The sequence below is a fragment of the Amblyomma maculatum genome, chromosome 10 (genome assembly GCF_055883805.1).
Source record: "Amblyomma maculatum isolate TAMU_Amacu chromosome 10, ASM5588380v1, whole genome shotgun sequence".
Classification (NCBI taxonomy): domain Eukaryota; kingdom Metazoa; phylum Arthropoda; class Arachnida; order Ixodida; family Ixodidae; genus Amblyomma; species Amblyomma maculatum.
In genome coordinates this window covers 99,697,389-99,719,200 of record NC_139353.1, presented here as the reverse complement: position 1 = coordinate 99,719,200, position 21,812 = coordinate 99,697,389, and the positions used below count along the sequence as shown (strand labels likewise).

Here is a 21,812-nt window from a genome sequence, read left to right as displayed (position 1 = left end):
TTTCTCAAAATGAAAATTTTGCCTACCCTTCTATTTGCGGGTGGCATTGTGGCTCTCCTACTCGTTAGATTGCAATGATTTTTTTTTTTTTTTTTTTACTGGCTCATGAGTGTTAAAGGAACACAATAAAGCTATTATACAAGGTCTCAACTGCATGAAAAATTTTTAAACATAAGATGTAGAAAGGGGGTGGTTGCACTTGTGAAGCTGAAACTTAAAACTTCCATAACTTTGGCTTGTAGTAAGGCAGGAGCACAAAACTTGTTTTATTGTGTTCCTTAGACATTCAGGAACAGATCCATGTGCATTTTAGCAATTTCCCTTCAGTAGATATTTTTACAAGCTTCCCGCAAGTCTGGAACAGCAAAGTTGCTGTAACTACTCAGCAAATTTATGTAGAAGAAAACTAACAACATATTTGAAACCAGCACAAGAATTTACATAAACCCTGCAAATTTCATACTGACAGGACAAATATTAAGAAAATTTTGCTCAAGACCCATGTGTCCCCTCTTAATTGTGGCCCATTTGGGTTTTTCTCATTTTTCTCACATTGCTAATTTTGGATGCCCATCAGGTTTGGGACATTGATATCTCTGCATCTAGAGCGGATAGAGGTGTAATTTCTTTTGCTAAAGGAAGCTGAAGGTGCAGGTGTAGCAATGTTCAAGGCAGAATTACTCTATCGGGCTTCAAAAATTAATGATTATGCAAACTTTTGAATGCTTCACAAGCACATCTTGAATGTAGATGTTCAGTGTTCCATTAAATTACACAGATAGATAAAATGGAAAAACTGCCTTGAACATTGCATTCTCTACTGATTAGACTATGTAGCCACGCATAAAAATTTAATTTTTACCTTGCCATTCTCTCTCTAGTGAGGTATTAATTAATGACTAATTAATATTGCCTAACATTGGTGCTAATTAATGTGGAAAAAAAATAAAGGCATATTTGAAATCTGCACAAAAAACTGAGCAAGATGGTGCAATTTCATTTTAATTGGCTCAGATTTAAGGAAAATAGCTTTAAGACCAGTGTCCCCCCTTAATGAATTCCCGGATAACACGATTTCCAAGTTACTACATTTGAAATTACGACAAATTGTGGATGTATGATATGCTCTGCTATTAACCGGACATGTGCTGACAAGCACTCGCGACATGAAAAACAGATCATCGGCGCTCATCAGCCATGGTTGCTTTCCTGCAGTGTCTAGGTGTGAAGGGGCAAAACATCAAAGAAAGCCAACATATGAGGCGCCAATTCCCACAAAGGCATGACTTCATGAGGAGAAGTGCGGTGGTTTCTTTGCAGTGCCCTAGAGGAAGGGGGGAACAACTATCCGTTTGCATATGAGCGGGCCATGTCTTGGGGATGCAGCATGAGCAAGGCAACTGTAAGCCATCGCAATGGCTTCTCCACACGTCAGTAGTGTAAGGGGGCGAAGCATTCAAAGACACCCAAGGAAGTGATCCCGGCTCGTCATTGCCTTCCACGAACCGGACTTGTTACTAAATCTCTTACTAAGCGGCAGAGTGAACTTGGTGAGAGCTAAAAATTCAGCTGTGAATACTGGATGTCTATAAATGCTAAATTTTAATGCAGTGAAAATCTCAATTCTAAGAGCCTTTGTACTTAATCAGAAGTTAAACTTTTCAAAATCAGGCAGTTAGGATCATACATTTTCCCAGATAAGATTTTTTTTCATTTTTTTTTTAACATATCAATGAGGTTTTACTGTATATGGGCTTGGCTCGTGTGTTGCCCCAGATATCAGACTGTGAGAATGATCTGGCCACACAGAGCAGAACCTGAATTATATCAAATTCAGAAGACCATAAGGAACTATTGCATGGACCTTTTCACGAGCCTCGGTGAAACCAGTTTGACTGGGCTGTAGGGCGAGTTTGAGGGCGATAATTCACAACTTTCCCTGTGCTACGAGCACTGTCCAGGATCAAATATGGCAGTGGCCAGGACCACTTTTGTGGAAAGGTTCTATAATATGAGCACACAAAATAATCAGAAACCAAGCATGTGGACGCTCTGGCGGTCAAAATTAATTTTATGTTTTTCCCTCGTCTGTCGGAATTGGTACCAAGATAGCACCGCCAGGTAGTACTATTTTGGTATTGATGAAAAAGACACTTGCCTCACTGCAGCCGAGTCGGACGTCAAATGAAAACCTTGATACTGATGTTTCCAGCAACACACCAGAAATATGGCTGCTTCAATTAAAGCTTTCAAAGATGTTTACCAACATATCCTCCAAAGTCCTTAAACGACACATGGATACAGCAAAGTTCTTGAAATGGGCCCACACATTTGCTTTTCATTTGTCTGAAATAACTGTTCATAAGACTACTTCTCTGCACATGGGTACAGATATACTCGGTAAGATAAAGACACTAGAGTTCTTGAGAGTTTTGAAGTCTCCAAGAGCATATGAAAGCAATAACACGTAATGGTTTGATTTCTAACTATTGAAGAGTTATCTCTTCTTGCTGGATGAGCCAGTCATACATTAACGCAAAGAAGCAGACGGACAAGTGAGCACATACTGCGTGTGACAAATGTGTAGTAAAATAAGAGCACAGTAACAGTTTCAGCGGTTGGCAGACACCTTCGAAAATTTTACCGCCACTGCAACAGGGGACAGAAAAGAGAACTAAGGGCAAGTGCTCCTGGCAAAGTTTTTGAAGATGTGCACCAACTCTCCCTCAAATGCCTATTTTTGCAGCCATTTTCCTCCAGACACGCCTGAAGCCTTGGCCTGTTCCTCACCATTGTTGTACATTTCCTCTTCAGTGGCCTGGCCTGCCCGGCAGTACATGACGCCAACCTTGTACGTCTTCATCAGCTGCAAGAACAAGCGCACAGCAGCAAAGTGAATACAACGTGGTGGCAGCAAAGATAAAAGCAGCACGTAATGTTTAAGCTTTCTTTCGTTACTGATCACAATGTATACCCATGGTAAAGTTGTGCAAAAGAAACAAACATGAGACCGGTGCAACGTGTCCAAAGGGTTACACCATCCTGACAACACGCTCTACCTGCAGTCTACCCTTGTCACCAGTGAAGAAGTTAGGGACATATAATGAAGAAATATGATGCATATGCTGAATCACAACAAATGCTTAACACCTACGCACACCATTTGCACGTTGCTACGGGTCAGACCCCAATGGCCATGTCACTGAACCCCTAACAGAAAAAAAACAACGAAAATGAAAGAAATCGACTTGTTTGTGGCCCAACACTAAACCTGGATATTCCAAACTTGAAGGGTATCGCGAGATGAATTGATACATAGATAATACGATATACAAAATGCGTTAACAAATGAGCTAATCTGTAACGAAGGCAGCTTTCAAGAAGACTCAACGCTCAACTTACCATAATGTTTTACACTGTCATTGCGGGCGCACCATTGGGATCAGCGCCTTTTGCAGGAACAAAGCCTGCAGTTGCTCCATATATAGTAGTAGAATGTTCGTTAGTGGGAGTTTGGTGTGAATAATACTGCTATCTTTTGTGCGGGATTTCCAAGGGGATATTTCAGCAGTTCAATACAAGCAATCATTCAGTATAGTATATCTAGGTTCAGTTGTACCAGGTGATTCAGGCAACACTTTGAAAAGTTCTTATTTACAGGCAGTTCCTCGAAATAAGAAAAAAAAATATATTTCCAGTTATAAACTATCATTTGAGGCACAGGTAATTTACTGTAATACCTTGTCTAATTAAACAAACTGTTTAATTAGCACAGTTGGGTGGTTAGTACCAATAGATATTTTAACTGTAACTAACAGGGACTTTAAATTGGAACCCTAGGTACCAAGTGAGATCCCTTAGGCCATGCAGGCCCATTTGCACGGCTTGGTTAGGGGAAGACATTGGTCTCAGAAATGAAAAATTTTATTATTAGCGATATCTTGAAGAAATTTGGAGCATTTCTTCCTCCTGTTCAGTATACTCAATTAGTTCTCATTCCATAAAAAAAATAACTGAAGTCCAATTAGGTAATTTCTTAATGTGTTGTTAAGGCACTTTCTTTTAATAATGTTTGGTTCTGATTAAAAAGTAGCTGTAGCCAGAGACCTGTCATGTGGATCTATGCTATTTATACCATCATTTAGATATGTCATCACATAGAATTGTTCAAATATGTCGATGTGCCATAACTCTAAAATATAGTTAGCAGACATTATTGTTAATAAAATTTGGCATGTTCAACTTAAGAATATAAAATAGCATAGCTATATTATTTCTGAATTCAATGATACAGGATTTATTAAAACTGATGCACGAAAACAGACGAGAAATTCTGTAAAGCTAGTCATGTCGGCAAGAAATATGAAGCTGAGAAAATTACATTTCAAGTTTTGATCAGTTCAGTTCAGTCGATCAGTCGTGTCCGACTCTTCGTGACCCTATGGACCATATCACGCCACGCTTTCCGGTATCTCATTATCTTCCTAACATCACATAACTTCATCTGCAGCGCCCCGAGGATGCCATCTAACCATCGCGTTCGCTGCCTACCCCTTCTCCGGCGACCCTCAACCTTTCCCAACATCAAATCTTTCTCCAGTGACTCCTCTTTTCTCATCAGATGACCAAAGTAGCTGAGCTTTAACTTTAAAATTCGACCCTCCAATGAGCAGTCAGGGTTTATGGTTGCCAATATCGACTGATTTGATCTTCTGGCAGTCCAAGGAACTCTCAAGAGTCTCCGCCAGTACCACAATTCAAACGCGTCAATTCTTCGGCGGTCAGCCTTTTTCACAGTCCAACTCTCGCATCCATACATCACAACTGGAAAGACCATAGCACGAGTTATACGGATCTTGGTTGGCAGACTAATGTCCCTGCTCTTTACTAGGCGGTCAAGGCTAACTATTGCTCTCTTTCCCAGAAGCAGGCATCTCCTAATTTCATGGCTGCAGTCTCCTTCCGAGGTAATCTTGAAGCCCAAGAAGAGAAAATCTGTCACAGCTTCAACTTCTCGTCCATTGATGCTCCAGGATGCAAGTTTTGATAGTGACTGCCAAAAAATTCTGGGAGGAATCTTCAAAGACGGGCTTTATTTGGCTGTTCTCTGCCTCTTTCCCTACAATACAGAACAGCAAGTGTCTTAATCCATCCAGGCAAACATTCTTTTCAAAGATATTGAAGGTATAGGCATGGCGAAAGTGTAAAAAATAAAATTGGCAGTGGCTTAGCTCATCCATGACAGGATATATGTAGCGAGAGGTACGTTTCCCTGGCCGAGCTTGTTGTGGTCATTGATGTTTAGCGATGAGAGACAGCCTTATTTATGCCATTGGGGCACTTTGGACCCCTAAGCTGCTATGATGTGAAAGCCACTTTTGAGTGATGGTCCGAAGCCCTTCACTACAGCACCTCTTTCTATTTCACTTCCACCTTCCTCCTTTTTCTTAGGGCTCAGTTAAGGTGTCCGCAGAGAATTGTGACAAATACTGCGCCTTTCCTTTCCTGTAAACCAATTTGAAACAGTGCTGATGCCTGCTGTACTGCGTCTATTTCTATATATGCTCTGTGGTGCGACGTGCGAGGAAGCGCCGAATGAATGGCGCCACATGGACGCCTGGATCGAACGCCCGGCGGGGTCAGCTTCGTATATGCGTGAATCACCTGGTGACATTATTACTAGTGACGTCATCATGTTATGATGTCATAGCCAGTCACTGTCACTGCTTACTGTATTCAGTCATCACTAATGCCTAATTAGTACTAGTTAGTGACTAGTTAGCCATTAATTAGCAGTGGTTAGTGACTATTTAGTCATCAGTCTACTACGCCACAGATGTAGCTCGCCAGATGTGATGTATGAGCAGTGCGACCACAGCTTGGCCACCACCACGGCGAAAATGTGGCTTTGCGGCCAATGTAGCTCTCGCCACAAAAAAGAAAGAATTTGTGGGCTGAATTTTTTTAGACAACAAGAGCGTGGTCCGGAGCAAAGGAGACCCGAGCTCCACCATGGCAAACAGATACTGAAAAGAACTTCTAGGTGTGATGGTCGAGCAGCTGGCCACTCACATATTGCCCTCAGAGATGGGTCTCTGTGCAACTACAGAAACTAGGTCCGTTCGTTTCGCCTGCACTACATGAACTAGTTCACGAAGTGCTGCACTACGCCATTCGTTTCAGGGATGGAACATGGCACCCTCTGCACCATGCTGCTCGTTTCAAAAAGTGCGGACGTCGTGCAGGTCGAGTTCACGAAAGGTTCAGCAAAAATGTGCACCTCCTCAGCGGTCAGTGCCGAAATGGTGCAGCTGCAGCCGCCGCATCAGCCACATGAAAGCAGACATCTTGCATGAAAATGGCGTGCGTGTTGTGATAAACTCTGAAGTGACCATAGTTATTTCACTCGTTAATGAGAACGGTGCTCGTGTTCACAAAAAAAATGCCGACGTGTACTTCAAACCATGTCCAACAAGTAAGCACGTGCATGCATTATGGTTCATGCTGACTTCAATCGTGATCGAAGTTAGTTTGTGCTTCGTGCCAGCTGCCACATGGTAGGCATACACATATATCGAGGCTGGTTCGCGTCAACATTTCATTGCGATATGCTATTTGAAAATTGACCTTATTCGGCATGTTAGCGCCGGTTGATGTGAGTGGAAATATAATTCACAGCTAGGCGACCACATACGGTTGGCTTTTTTACATATATGCATTGCATATTCACTATTCACAAATGAATGATTCCTATCATCTGTGTATATGCCGCTCAGATCAATGGCGCTATTCCTCCCAATCATGAAGATTTTCAAATAGCACATCATATATATTATGTAGGTCTGTGCTAATGCATATATAAATATATGCAACTTTTGCGGCAGCTAGCAATCGAAGTGCACATGATCATGATTGAAGTATATAATCAGCATGCATCACACCACATCCGTGTTTCTACTCCCTGTGAGTATGCAAGTCGTTACCTTGGCAAACTCGATCGTGTTCTCATTGACAAGTGCCATTTATTACAACGCACAGGCTAAAAGCATTGCAACTGGATAGGCAAAGCTTCGCTGTCGATCATGTGCTGTTTGAAAATTCATCAAGTTAACTGGGACGTCAGCATCGGCTGACGCGAGTTGCACACAGCCGATAGCAACTTGTTGGCAACGCCAAGGCTAGCAGACGTCGGCCCGACCTGCACTGTACCATTCGTTTGGAAACAGCTGGTGCCGATGCTGCACCTGAACAGCTGGAACTGGCGCTGCACGTTTGCTGCACCGCCGCAGAACTTTGCGGAACTGGTGCAGAAAGTGCAGCTGAATCGAACGGACCTACTGTTCCAAGCAGTCCAGGACTGTAGTCTTCAGCTGCTTTCGATTTGTGTCCCCTTGTTAGAGCCTGCTTTGTATCAGTGCTCCATTTGCACTATGCAAATGCAGAGTATCTTTTTCAATGCTTCGGCGAACAAGGCAGCCACCAGCAACACAGCTCAGACTTGCAATGATCGATTGATTGGCTGCCCTCCTTCCTTGGTTATAAATGGCAACAGCCTCAGCAGCAGCCCGCTTCACACTTTCCAGTGAAGCGTTTCCATTTTTGGAAGTCTGCGTCCAGACGACAAAATGCAGACTGAGCTCACTTGCATTATGAGTCGTGCCTTCACTGCATCTTGCCAGCAGGTTCTCATCACTGAGCCTCTCAAGCTGGCTCCAGAGCAGCCCCAACAGAAGCCGAGAGGGCACTTTTGTGTGGAGGTCAAAGCTAACCATTAGCTAACTACTGAACCTAGCTACTTACCGTAAAAACTCGCATATAGTAAGTTTTTTTCAAAATTTTAGGATGTAAAATTTCCGCCTCATACTATATTCGGGTCCCAAAATTTTCCGCCCCAAGTTCGCAGTTCTTGTTTCGTTACAGCCCGGAAATATCATCATCAAGGTTCGCAACGAAGGATGCGTCGTCTAGTGGTGGCGTCAGCTACCTTTTTTTCTCTGTTGATGCGTCGCCATTGTCGCCATTTTGGACATCGACTAGGCAAAGCGCGCATGTCAGTGACAATGTCGGGTCCACGGAAGCAATATTCAGCTGCTTTCAAAAGAAAAGTAATAGTAGCAGCTGAGACCATCGGAAATTCTGTGGCAGGGTGACAGTTCGGCGTCACCGAGGGCAGCATTCGTGGATGGAGAAAGCAGAAAGAAGCCCTCTTTGCGTGCACTGGCCTGAGATGAAGTTTCCAGGGGCCAAAAAACATAGCATATCCGGAGATTGAGCAAGGCCTGACCTCCTTCGTACAGGAACAGCGTGCATGACATCTGCCTGTGAACATTGAGTTGCTCCAAGCAAAGGAAAGAGAGATCGCAGCGGAAAAAAACACCCCGTGGAGCGATTTTAAAGCCAGTAGGCACTGGGTGTTTCGGTATATGCACTGCGCTGGGTTTTCGTTGCGTCGAAGGATGTCATTATCACAGAAGCTACCCGCAAGCTATGAGGAGCAGCTTGTGGTGTTTCAGCGGTATGTTATATCACTGCGAAAAAATGTGAACTTTCTGTTGGGCCAGATTGGCAATGCCGATCAGACTCCGGTGTACCTAGACATGCCCTGTGCACTCACAGTGCATGAAAAAGGCAGCAGGCAAGTTTGTGTGCGTACGAGTGGAAATGAAAAAACACGGGTGACCGTAATGTTGGCGTGCACTGTGGATGGCCGCAAGCTACCACCCTACGTAGTGTTCAAGCGGAAGACTTTGCCAAAAGGTGAGCAGATTCCCAAGAATGTTGTCGTCCGATGCCAGGACAAAGGTTGGATGGACGAGACTTTAGTCCTGGATTGGATAAAGTTCGTTTGGTGTCGGCGGCCTAGAGCACTGCTCGGTTTACCGTCAATCCTTGTGTTGGACGCCTTCCACTGCCACCTAGCAGACTCTGTCAAGAGACTAACGCGAATCTCGCACCGAGCTCGTCGTCATCATCGCAATTGCAACCACTCGACGTATGCATTAACAGGCCTTTTAAAGACGCTGTGAAACGCTGTTACGCTGAGTGGATGAAGTCGGGAGACCCTGAAGTGGCTCCTTCGAGGCGGCTGAAGAGGGCTTCTCCAGCAGTCCTCTGCAAGTAGATCGCGGATGCATGGGCTGCCATCCCTGAGGAGCTCATCGTTCGGGCGTTTAAAAAGTGTGCAATTTCCAATGCACTGGACGGCACAGAGGAAGAGTTCTTAAGGGAAGAGCTGTCCGACAAACAGTCAGACGTTTCACTGTCTTCTGACACTGAAACAGACGACGAGTGAAAATGAGATGCTGTGAAAATAAAGGCCTTCTTCCCTCGTATTATTTGCGGGTGAAAACATCTTTTTTCCATTTTCGCTACCTCATACTGCACCACGTACTATACGCGGGTTCGTACTATACGCAGGTTTTTACGGTAACTATTGAACTTGAACCAAGAGTCAGCACCCTCGGGGCACTTGAAGTGATTTGGGGCATATCGTCAGTGGATTTCGAGTGCAAGAGTATAACTCCCTCCGATTTTTTCGTGTTTAAAATGTCATTCCTGTTGCTCCTCACGGCACAGCCGTAGCAGTTTGCGATCGTATTGATCTTGTCCCATGTCAGTTTGCCTCTTCCACCAAGAGACTCACCTTGACTCTTCTTTTTGTCCACAATGTTCCGAAGAGAAGTCTGCATTCGCTTGTGGACACAGTTGATGCAGTCTTTCTGGCCAATTTGAATGAGATCGTAGACTTCTGCTTCGGACAGGGCATGAAAATTGCACCTATCTCCGTCGGAGTACAGTCGTGTAGTGCAGACCATGCTTGGCCAGAGTTGCAGTCTATGTTTCGCCGGCACTCGTGGGTGGCAAGCCAGTCATTGTACTTCTCGTCTCGTGGCTAAGAACCCAAGGCACATTCAAGGCAAAAGTTTGCGTATACAGTGTGATCAATCACAAGACCAGTGTAAAGCTCCACAATGGAGCCAACACTGATATGCGAGGTACGACCCCGATTCAACAGTAAACACTCAAAGATGATGTCAATATTACCAACCGGATTCAAAACGTCTGTGTAGAGATTCTCGATGTCACAGGAGCGCTAGAGCGCAGGTAGGGTCAGACAAATGTGGTGCCATGTTCTTCTAGCCCTCCTTCTGCCCTATTTTCACCCATTTCCGCACAAAGATTCCTCACACACAATCCGCATGTATTGCGGCATGCAGACGCATCATCCGCCTGCCGTCGGATGCATGTGAAGAGGCTGACTACCCACCCCTTGCTCATCGAGCTTGAGCAGTTGCTGCTCGGTGGCTGGACCGGGCACAGCCAGCCGCAGGCACGACGTCTGCAGCTCAGGTGCGGCCAGCTCGAGCAGCTCCCTCACAGGCAGGCTTCCGCTGCTGCTGCCACCCAGCCGGCCATTGCTCCCGGCGCCACCCAGGGACTCCTCCGCCAGGCTACACCGAAGCACCGCCAACTGCAGGAGGGAAAAGGAGGCCGCAATGAGGAACCTTTCTTCCCACTCTGTGCACAGCCTTCCTCAAAACCATGTATACTACATGTTGCGTTGTCACAGTTGCAAATCTCTCAAAGATGAAGAAACTATACCTTCCTCAACACTTCAAGAGTTAGGACACAGAGAAGTGCTCCGTACACTCCACTAGGTGACTTAGAAGAAAACTACTGGGGCAACATACTGCGGCAAAAATTTTGTAATGTTCGCATTTACTAGATAAATTGGAATACAGTTAAGCCCGTTTATCTAAAATTCGTTCGTTGTATCCAGAAGTTCATGATATGTGGGCCCTATACAAAAATCGAAATAAAAAGAAATCACAGAGAAAAAAATCTGATCGTTGTTTGCTTCTTCAGCGTGCATTCGATGACAGCGGTTTCAAGCTTGTTCAAAGCTGTGATGTGTTCGTCTCCCAAGGCCTTGAACTACAGAATACAAATATACACGCTAATTAAAAGCTCCTCGCACCCTTGGTGCCATGTGAGGGGCATACCATGCTTTAAGAAAGCAGTCATCACCTTGACCCAAAGAAATGGGAATTTTAACAAAAAATTATCTGTAAATACCCAGTTCAGTTTCAAACACTTCTATGTTACATGGACACCCAATAACCTTCAGCCTACATAAAGAGTACATATAACGATGACTTTCAAAAGCCGCTTCAGATTTCCCGGGCCAAAAACCCTAGGCCCAGCCTGGTCCAAGCCGCCAGTTCGAATTATCTGGTAAAGGTTACATGGGAAATTATGGGGTCGCAAAACTATTTTTCATTCTTTCAGATTTCAAATTGACCAAGTACAGTCAAACCTCAATATAACGAACACGCATATAACGAATTATTGAATATATCGAACTCGTGCAAAGTATTTTTGTCAAACAAATGTATTTTTAACTTCCTATAGCGAACGTGGTTTGGCATAAAACGGATAAAACGAACTTCGCGACGCCAAACACTACCTCACTTTAATAGCAGGAGGCAGGCTTCATAGCACTACAAGTGTGTTATGCGGCGTAGCAAACGTTCCGGACTACATCGCAGGCACTGACAGCACCACAGATGCCACTTTGGCATTGAGAGTAGACAGACAAAGAAATCGTTCGCATCTCACTATCCCTGACAGTGCCGCTTCAGCAGCGGCGGCAGTGGCACGATCGAATGTTGTTGCTGTTGCCCTTTTGAGTCTTTTGCGTTTTAGTGTTAGCAGCTGCATGGTCGTTGTAGCGCTCTGTGCAGGTTGCGTCGCTGGTTGCGTCGGTGGTTGTGTCGAGTGTGGTGCGCGGGTATGCGTAGTGCTGTGATGGCGGTGAACGTGAAAAAAAGAGCAGCACTGACGTTAAAGACCAAGCTCTAGATAATTCAGCGTGTGGAGAACGGCGAAAAGAAGTGCGTTCTTGCAGACTTATTTGCCATCCCAAGGAGCACTTTGAGCATCATTCTCAAGAACAAAGATGTCATCAAGACCCAAGAGACCACACGGACAAGTTCACAGCGTCTTCGGCCCCCTGCGTTCGGTGACGTGGAGAAAGCGCTCTACAAATGGTTTTTTGAAGTCAGAGCTCGAAACATACTAGTGTCGGGACCAATGCTTCAACAAAACCTGATAGACTTTGCCTGTATCCTCGATGACGAAAACTTTGTCGCCAGCTCCGGATGGCTGCAAAGGTTCAAGGCACGCTACGACATCATAGGCAAAACGATCTCTGGCGAAAGTGAGACGGTTAAATGGGAGCGCATCAAAAAGTGGTTGGAAGAGGAGTGGCCGCAAATCCTTGCAAAATATCAGCCCAAGGACATCTTTAGTGCGAACGAAATGGGCCTATTTTGGCAGATGCTACCCAGGCATACCCTTGAAGCGCGTGGAGAGCCGTGCCATGGTGGAAAGCAAGGAAAGGCCCGGATCACTGTTTTGCTTGCCGCCAACATGGACGGCACTGTGAAGCTGCGACTCTGTCATTGGGAGATTTAAAACCCCGAGATACATGAAAGGGGGCCGCATACCCCCGTAGCGTATGCTTCCAACAAGAAATGTTGCATGACGCGTGAACTTTTCGCGAAGTGGCTGCAAGCTTGAGACTGCGAGCTTGTGCGCGAGGGTCGCAAAGCGTGCGTCCTCGTTGATAACTGTACCGCACCAACACAGATGTAGCACTCCATAACATTGAAGTTTGCTTTCTTCCTCCTAACACTACTGCCAAGCTGCAGCCTTTAGATCAGGGTGTCATCAGGGCCTTCAAGGCAATTTACAAGAGGAGACTGATTGACACTCTTTTCGTGAAGCTTCGTATGAAGGAGGACTTGAAGATTTTAACTTGATGGCAGCAATCCAGATGCTTAAAGCGGCATGGGACAACGTGAAAGGCGAAACGATTGCCAACTGCTTTCGGCACGCAGGTTTTGTTTCAGCAGAGGCCCGTGCAGCAAGTGACGATGCCGACGAAGCAGAAGCAGAGCTCAGCGAGCTCGATGAGGCCTGGAACGATTTTTCCCGTCATGTTGGTGACATGCCCGCAACAATGACCGTAGAAGACTTTGTAGGTGACGACGACATCGCACCGACCACGGCTGTACTAACGGACATCAAGTCGCTGCACAAGTCTTTGAACATCCCATCGAAGCTCAGGCTGACCCTGCAGACGATGAGAACATTCCTATTTCACAAGAAGCGCTTGCTGCATTGGATTTACTGCGCCACCACTGCAGTGCTATTGAGGGCAGCGGGTTTGCCCTTGTTGAGTCTTTGCAAACTGTGGAACAGGGCGTGATACAGAATGCGATCAATGCAAAAAAGCAGGCTGCAGTAACGCAGTTCTTTGAGCCTAAATAAATGGACGTGACCCAAGTAAGCACCCTCCGAGTTGCTGTGTCTTCCCTAATTGAATTTTGCAGCTCTTGCATGTATTTTCTATGGAATTTTATATTACGAATTAAGGATATAGCAAACTATTTTCCATTTTTTTCATTATAACGAGGTTTCATTGTACAAGCTATCAAAGTTTTACTGCACTTAGTGTGTAATTGTGCATTATGGTCCAGTAAATCCAACTTCAGAGAAGGAGGAAGAAAATGACAGTAAAGCATGCAAAGTTCCGATTCTAAAGCATCCCCTTACCCCTTAAATCTGAGGTAATTCAGCCTACACTGCAAAGTTTAATGCAGGCTTGAGCAGGGCTAATCTGACTACCGCTTGCTGTGATCGCTGCATACCTATACTCCATTCCATACATCAAGTAGAACACTGCCAAAGCTAGAGCTCTTGTTTGCGCTCCCCGCATCAGCAATGAAAAATAGTGCCTACTCTTGACGAGAGGAAGTAATAGTTACTTTGTCTGCAAGCTTAATACATTTTACATTTGCCATCAACTCCATAAAAAGCACCTTTTTTAGGCAGAAAATATCAGATTCGGGTAATTTCTATGTTTTGTTTGTCGTTTTCGTTCGTGTCGCATTTTCACTGCTCATAACCCTGCCTGCGGTGCCCTCTGCGCTGCGCAACGCAGCGACCGCGACTGCCTCTTCGGAGTGAATTTTTTCTATAAGATCCGCTCTGTAAAATTTTCCAGGCATGCGAAGCAAGTTATTGCAAACCTGTATGCTCAGAATAAAGCCTGTTTCCGCAGAAACCACTCGGCCACGAAAGGAGCGCATAGTGATACAGTCGAACCCAGATATATCGAATTTCGGCTATATCGAACTCACGGAATATCCCCTTGAAAACCCCATGTAAAAGTATAGGAAAGCCGTGTCATATATCGAACTCAATTTCACCGGTCGTTCAATATATCGAACTCCGCACCACGCACTAGAAAGTGTGCCTTTCCCAAAGACATTCGCATCACCCTCGGCCGTTTGCCGCGTGACGTTTTCAAGCCGCGCGCGGAAGTAATGAGAGGGGACAGTTCGGCTAGGGCAGCGCCGCGCCCATTCCCTAAAGGCACGCGCATTTGCGGTTATTGTTTCCCGCGCGCCAGCACGTGATATTTGCAAGCCATGTGCGTGAATGAACCAGAGAGAACCGGTGGGAACGAGTGGGGAAAAACGCGACAGAGCGAAGCGCAAGGGTGTGCCCATTCTTTTGCCGAGCTATCTCTCTCCTTTCTCTTTCCCGGCCTTCGTTCGCAGTAGCATGCGTTACGCATGCGCCAAGCCAGCTCAGCCCGTTTTCAGACAGAACGTTGGATGCTTTCCCCAGCGTGTGTTGCGAACCCTCTGCGCGCAGCGGCTGACGTGGCTATGGCGCCTGCGGAAGTTAACAAGCGGCAGATCTATCTTTTTTTTTTTCCCGAGAGCCGTCTATTTTTATCGTTGTGCTGTACGCGCGGCATAGCGTAAGATACGGCGTTACGAAGCGGCTTTTTTCTTTTCTTTTTTTTTTTCCGCGGGAGTCGTTCATTCTTGCATGTATGAATTAACGAAAGCACGCGGTCAGCTGTGATCATGACACCAGCTTTTAGCATTTTTCGCTTCAAACAGCATTTGCTGCTACTGTATCACGCTTTCGAATATTTTGTGGCAGTGGACTACGCCTGCCCAAGCGCGGCGTGATAAATCTAACCAGGCTTGTGCAATCAAGTCATCACAGGCAGTCTGCCAAGTTCGCTCCCCACCCCCGCAGGAGCTGTAAAAAGATAAACACGCTGCAGCGTTATCGCTGCGCAGCATCTTGGCACGCTGCCAAGAAATGAGCTGTGGATGAGACAACGAAACGGAGTGCGACATGCAAGCGAAAACGCTGGCGATTTCTGCCGCGGCGACGCAGAAACCTTGTTTCGAGCTGCCGCAGTGGGTCGAACGGCAGAGTGCAAAAACGGCAGAGTGCAAAAACGGCAGAGTGCAGAGTGCAAACGGCAAAAAATTTCCAACAAGTTGGAAATTTTTTGCTCTGTCGCTGCGGCTCGGCTCGTCGCTGAGATCGCTTAATCGCCTGCATGTGAGCGAGCTGGCCTTAACGCTTTTTTTTTTTTCTTCCAAATTCGCGAGTGCAAAAGTGAAGGGTAGGTTCACTATGCGAGTGAGTTGATTACACGACAAATGCGGTATCGTTTTTTCGCATCGTAAAGTGCTGTCCCAAGCTGATTTCTGTATATCGAATATCGAATTATCGATATATCGAACTATTTCGCGATCCTCTTCGAGTTCGATATATCCGGGTTCGACTGTACGCCTTTTTTTTTTCTTGCAAACTACTTGCGTAGCTTTCGCTACGTTACACCTGATGTATCAAACGGAGTATAGCTATGTAACTTTGTCGGCAGCTCGCCTGGATTAGTTGCCGTGAGCCCAAAAGGATTTCCATTAATGAGCCCCCAAAAGTGTGCATGGGCACTCGCTGAGGCCACCTAGCAGTTCTAATTATTTACGAATCAGCACAGGTTCAATTATTTACAGAGCCTATGCTGTGCTTGCAAGTAAAGTGCAGCAAAAGCTAAAAAAAAAAAGAAGAGCCCTGTTCCACGTCCCACACAGCGAATGGAACGTGCCTCGCTTGTCCGAACGATGATCCGGTAGAGAGTCTGTGGCGCTCCACCAGGTGATGGTCTTGCAGAGTTTGGCACATCAAGGCGGTCCTTTCGCAGACTCACAGCTACCGGACCGAGCCGATCATCAACACCAAACCAGTTCTGGTGACCTGCGCACAAACATTCATTGAGAAAGCACACAACATTACTCATTTGTGAGTCTTTCCTCAATAACCAGTTTGAAAATGTAAATGTAATAGGAGCACAATGATGCAGACTCCTCCCTTTGACTGTCCATTCAAACTATGAAGTACAAGCCGTGCAATGTCCAAATCAGTGAATATCCAATGGCATACACTCACATGAGCAATGCCTAGTACCACATGATAGTAAAAATTACACGAATTTTTGAATTAAAACATCAAATTGACGAGCTATGCCCATGCCACCTGGAGATGATGAGTAACACAGTGACACATAAGCATCATCACCGGACAAAGCAATCAAGACTCGTTTGACAGTATAGATCCCAGGCGGACTGTGTTCTTTTGTTCATTTCTCTACCAGCTACATGTGGGGCCACAATGGTAAGCTTCATGATCCAACATGGTTGTCAAGTTTTGTTGTTCAGTATGCACTGTGAAGCAGCCACTCTTGTCAACACAATATTAAGGCGAAAACCCTTAATGGCTCATACTGTTGGCATCCATCCGGTCACACCATAGCTGTGAATCAAATGACATCATGATGACGTCATCAGAAAAATAAAAATCCTGTCTCCACCTAGAATCGAACCTCCATCCTTCAGATCCCAGCCAAGCGCTTTAACCAACTGCGCCACGCCCGGGATCTTGAAACGCACGTCATAATTCTCCTAGTCTAGCGTGAGGATGATAGCGATGACAGTGGTGCTGCAATTAGTGACAATGACAGTGATGACACTAGTGATAATAATGAAGGTGAATTCAGGTGATAATGAGAACAAACGTGATGCACCGTGTGCAGCAGCAACGCTCAGGCTTTCACATTTCTGCAGTGTAGATTCCACAGTGCTCTCGGAATTTTTTTGGGTGGCTCTTTCTGCCGTTGCACCACTCATGAGCGAGGGACAGAACACTTACCTTTCCCGTGGAAGTGTGTCCGGTAGTAGAGGGCGCCCCTGTCCACCCCGTCAAGCAGGGTGGTTGGCCGCTGGTAGGGGCATGCCCCATCGTCCAGTCCCGGCCTCTCCAGAATGGCCAGCCCACTCAGGCACGTCGGTCGATGCCAGGGGCCGTTGTTGCCACTGTTGCGGGATGAGCCTCCACGACCAGACCGAAGCGCCCTGCGTCATGACACCAGTGAAAGATTCGGTGCGTCGAGCGCACTTCAAAGCAGCTTCTTGCAGAATACTTTCTTCTTCCCAAGTTTCCACATGGCTGGACAACCACCAAAATGTTTCTAAGGAGAAAGCCCTACTTGGCTCATTGTGAAAATCTCGCGTAGGCGAGAGCTGTCCGCAAAATTCCGTGGGATATCGATAGGATTCTGATATATGATGACTGATGATAATCAGTGATGAGTAAGAGAGAAAGTAAAGAGAGACACTCTCTTCCTTTTTCTTTTTCTAAGTCTCTACTCTCTAGCTATCTACTGCCTCTCTTTCTCTCTAGAGTGAGGGAGGGAGAAAGTGTCTCTTTATCGAGCAATCAGGGCCATTCCAAGGAGGAGAGGTGAACAACCAGGTTGGAGTTTTGCAAGACAACTGCTATCCATCGCAATAACCAAAACCAATGCATTTATAGCAAGCAGTAAATACACAGCACAAGAAGGACAGGATAAAAGCCAGTCATCGTAATGAAGAACAAAGAAAGGAGTGATTACAGCAATGACATCTGTCATAAAACATAGTGGCTAGTAGTTTGCTCTGCATGCAGGAGACTAGAGCATAGTAGTCTCCAAGGTAAATATAAATATTAAAAAAAGCGATTCCCCCCCCCCCCCTCCTTTTTGTGATTTCAAAGCCGCATCACCTTTAACACCATTGTTTCCGAAACTTTTATATTTCAGGCTTCAAACTTGCATACTTGCGTACGAACAGTAAATAATTTGTTTCGAGCTATTATGGCATGCAGTGTTAATTCAGTCAGCACAGGGTTCCTCAGTCTAACGGTGGTGTGAGACCATATATCACTGTCAAATGATGTACGCAGTAGAATTTCGGTGATACGAATCTCACGGAGTCATGAAAAGAATCGTATCCGAAAATTCGCATTGTCAAGACAAACAAAACTAAGTACATAGAAGCATAGGAAACATATTCACGAAGATATGTTTACGGCCGAAGAGATTTATTTACGGCTGCACAGCCACAGATCAGAGCGACAGATGATCATGACATCTGCAACATGCGGGCCACACTCCTCCGTGAACTTCTAGCAGTGCTTAAAGAGCGACGACAGGTGATCACGACGTTGGCGATCGCGGAGTTACCGATACGCGGGCAGTGTGCAGTGCTCACAGCTGCGATTGTGGTTCGTTCTTGAGTTCGTATCATCCGCAGCAACACTGGAGTGTGTTCAGAAGATCCAAAATGCTGCCCACTGTGCACCACAGATCTGTCCAGGAAATTGAGATTCTATGGCACATTGCAGTAAAAACCCCGCCAATTCAAAATTCAAAGGGGAGTAAAAAAGAGATGCTAAGTTTCTATATTCAGCACTACCGAATGGTCCCGAGGCTGCATTACAGAAAACCGAATTTCTGAGAATTTCTGAGATATGATCACGAGATTTTAAATTTCAGATGGTAGCTCTGTAAGAGGAAGATGTCCTTCAGTTCCGTCAATGCTTTACTGTGTGAATGCTAACATTTGTTGGTGCAACAAAGTAGGCTTAAGTACAATTCAGCAGACTTACCTGGAAGTGGCCCTCGTCAGTCCCAGCGCCCTCTGCGGCTCCCCTCCGACTTCATTCCTGAAGAAAGGACAGCTCAGCAGCAATGCACTCTGCCGGCCATCTCCAGCATCCGGCACCCCTTCGGTTCCTTCCTCACCCACACAAGCCCCTCCAGCTCCTGACCGCTGAAGCATGGAGGCCGCCGACGCACCCGTTGTCGTGTTCCTCCGCCGGCCCAGTATCGATGCCAACCGGCCCGAGGCCCGGCTCAGGTTGGCTCCGAGGCTCTGACAATCGTAGTGGGCTAGGGCTCGCCTCCGTAGCCGCTCTTCCGTCGGATCCGGCAAGGACGGTTCGAGGCTCCGGGCGTCGGCTGACTCGCTCCGGCTGCCAGGTTTCCACTTGCGGAAGAGTGAGCTCTCCTGATTGCTGCCACTGCTGCTGCTGGCATTGCTGCTGCCACCACTGGTGCCTCCACCTCCGCTGGGCAGTCGGCTCCAGCCCTTGCCGCGGTCCCGGAGTTCCAGAAGTCGCTGGAATTTCGTCTTGAGCCGTGGACTCGACCCTTCTTCGAGCGCTCCGTGTGCCAGGGTGTTCGAGGCATTCTGTACTGCCGGAGCAGGGTCGAGGCGACCCCGCAGAAATTCCTGTATGTTGGCAGGTCCTGGACTGCACGTGGTAGAAGAATAAGAAGATCAAAATGCATGCAGTATAATAGAGGCCTGCTAAGACCAGACATCCAGGATAAGCAAGAAGCTATAAAAAAGAAAAAAGGAAATCAGTAATCAATCAAATTCGCTGCCAGACCTGAAGCAAATTTTAAGTCAGCAATTAAAAACACCATGCACATCCTTCATACGAAATGGGTAAGAACGTTAACAACCTACACCAAGGAAGTAGGCAGAGATTCAAACTAACCGCATAACAAAAAAGAAAGTAACTGATAAAGCCTTTTAGGCACTCATACATCTGCTGACTGCATCCACTCAAAGGTATTGAAGTGGTGAAAATACATTCAGAACTTTCAATGTGATGTTACCAACCAGTGGCTACCTTCCAGCTTCAACCATGAGTTTCCTTCAAGAAGTGCACAGGACACCTTGCACAACAATGGTAAGCTTACTGCAATGCACTATAACCATACGACAGCTGGTAGAAAAGCAGGTTCCACTGCCACTCGAAGGCCTACTGCAGTTTTCTCCGGGACAAACGCACTTTTTCGCCAAGCACTGGTAGACAGCAGTAAAGAAACGCCTGCCCCTCTGCACCAAAGCAAAATTTGGCTCCCACTTGTTGCCTTGGCCGGAAGTCAGCATTGTGAACATCATGACCTTTTCTTTTTAATATGAAATCATTTCTTCAGCATCACCAGTGCGTACTGGCAGAGTGTGCGGACACAACCTGCCATCAGAGCATGTCTGCATAATCTGTCAATCATCCACTGTATGAGTAATTGATTGATTGATTATTTGAGTTGATTAATCACTTATGCAGATAGTGAAAATAATAATTAAGTTGGCAAAATGTCTGATTATTAGGTCAGTCATTTTACTGAAGAAATATTCATTTGAATCAGTCAATTACTTACACATTGATTGGTCATTTCCTAATTTCGGTGAATTAGTTAATAACTCACAAAGTCAATTTATCCAGTTGGTTAACTAATACATAGTTTAATAAGTCAACTGACTGAATTGGCCAGTCATTTAGGAAATGGGTCATTTCAATCAATTAGTTGAATTAGTTGAATACAATCAATTAGTTTAATTAGTTAATTACTCATTTAGTGAATGAAGCAATAACATTAACTGGTTAATCAGCAAAGGCAAAAAGAAAAGCACAGTAACATAATAGCATCACTTACATGGACACAACAGGTGGAGGCTGAGTTTAGTTATTGAATCGAAAACTGGTTACAGGGCTCATGTAAACACCGCCGGGTCAGGTCGGAAAGTCGAGGGTTCGAGTCCGGTCAACTTCGGGGTGGATTGACTCATTCGACTCTACTGCAGGAAGAGCATATAAACGCTGTTGAGTAGAGTCAGGGAATGGTGGAAGAGGAGACCACTATGGAGACAGTGTGCCATGCACTGTGGCGAAAAGGGGAGCTCGATGCCATCTGCTAGTTTTTCAGCTCGACGTAAATTACTGAATGCTGAGCAGACTCAGATGCGACCCGACAATTTTTTAAACCCAACTCCCTGGTGCAAAGCGCTAGGCCTACCCCATATATCTAGCCATTCCTCTAAAGCACAACATTAGGTAGGTTCTTCACTGACTACCACTCAGTTCAGTGATAAATTATTCAGTGTAGAGCTGTGCGTGACCCTGGGCCAGCTTAAAAGCACACCCATGAGCCAAGCTCTGGCCACTTGGTACCCCTTTGATGTGGGCCCAGGCCAGATTAAATTTGTTTTGAGCGGGCTGATTGAGCACCCTAATCAAGACTACCCGCAAAAAAAAGAAAAACAAAGCTAGCAACCTCCCTGTGCATGAGTATCCAAGTTCACAGATGTTCGTGCACAGGAAAAATGTTCCGCAAGTTCCCTCCCGACGCTGGTCTCCCTCCCCTCCATGCACCCTGGCCGTGAACAGATTCTCTGCCAGCCTCCGACAACCAAAGGGAAGGGCAACTTGTGAGCTATCAAGTATCAAGTGTTCCTCCTCCCGTTTTGGCGAAAGCAAGTGCAGATATTCGGGTATCTATTTCAATATTCGTGCTGCACCATCGCCTCTCGAGCGTCTGTTCTGGCTTGCCCTTGGCATCAACACTGCAGCAAGTGGTTCAAGCTGCCAACTGCATTAAAATGTGTTCTTTTACATTACTGAATGCCTAGGTAAGTTGCAAAAACACACAGGAACTGGCGGAGGGGGAATGCGGCAGACACGGCCAGCCTAAGCTTTCTGGGATTTGCGAACAGGCAATGCAGCCATCACCACGTCGTGCACGGCCAGATATACAGACACTG

At 45.9% G+C, this 21,812-nt stretch overlaps 1 protein-coding gene across 1 annotated transcript in view; it reads right to left on the bottom strand.

Annotated features, from left to right (window-relative positions):
• The window catches only part of LOC146177107 (signal-induced proliferation-associated 1-like protein 2), a 136,282-nt gene that overhangs the window by 79,921 nt on the left and 34,549 nt on the right, over positions 1 to 21,812 (bottom strand). Inside the window, exons 3-7 of the mRNA XM_084583097.1 lie at positions 18,865 to 19,512; positions 17,089 to 17,291; positions 15,989 to 16,137; positions 10,268 to 10,471; positions 2,791 to 2,866 (exon numbers count right to left, since the gene is read on the bottom strand). Of these exons, the coding sequence (XP_084439223.1) occupies positions 2,791 to 2,866; positions 10,268 to 10,471; positions 15,989 to 16,137; positions 17,089 to 17,291; positions 18,865 to 19,512 (1,280 nt within the window). The remainder of the gene's footprint in view (positions 1 to 2,790; positions 2,867 to 10,267; positions 10,472 to 15,988; positions 16,138 to 17,088; positions 17,292 to 18,864; positions 19,513 to 21,812) is intronic.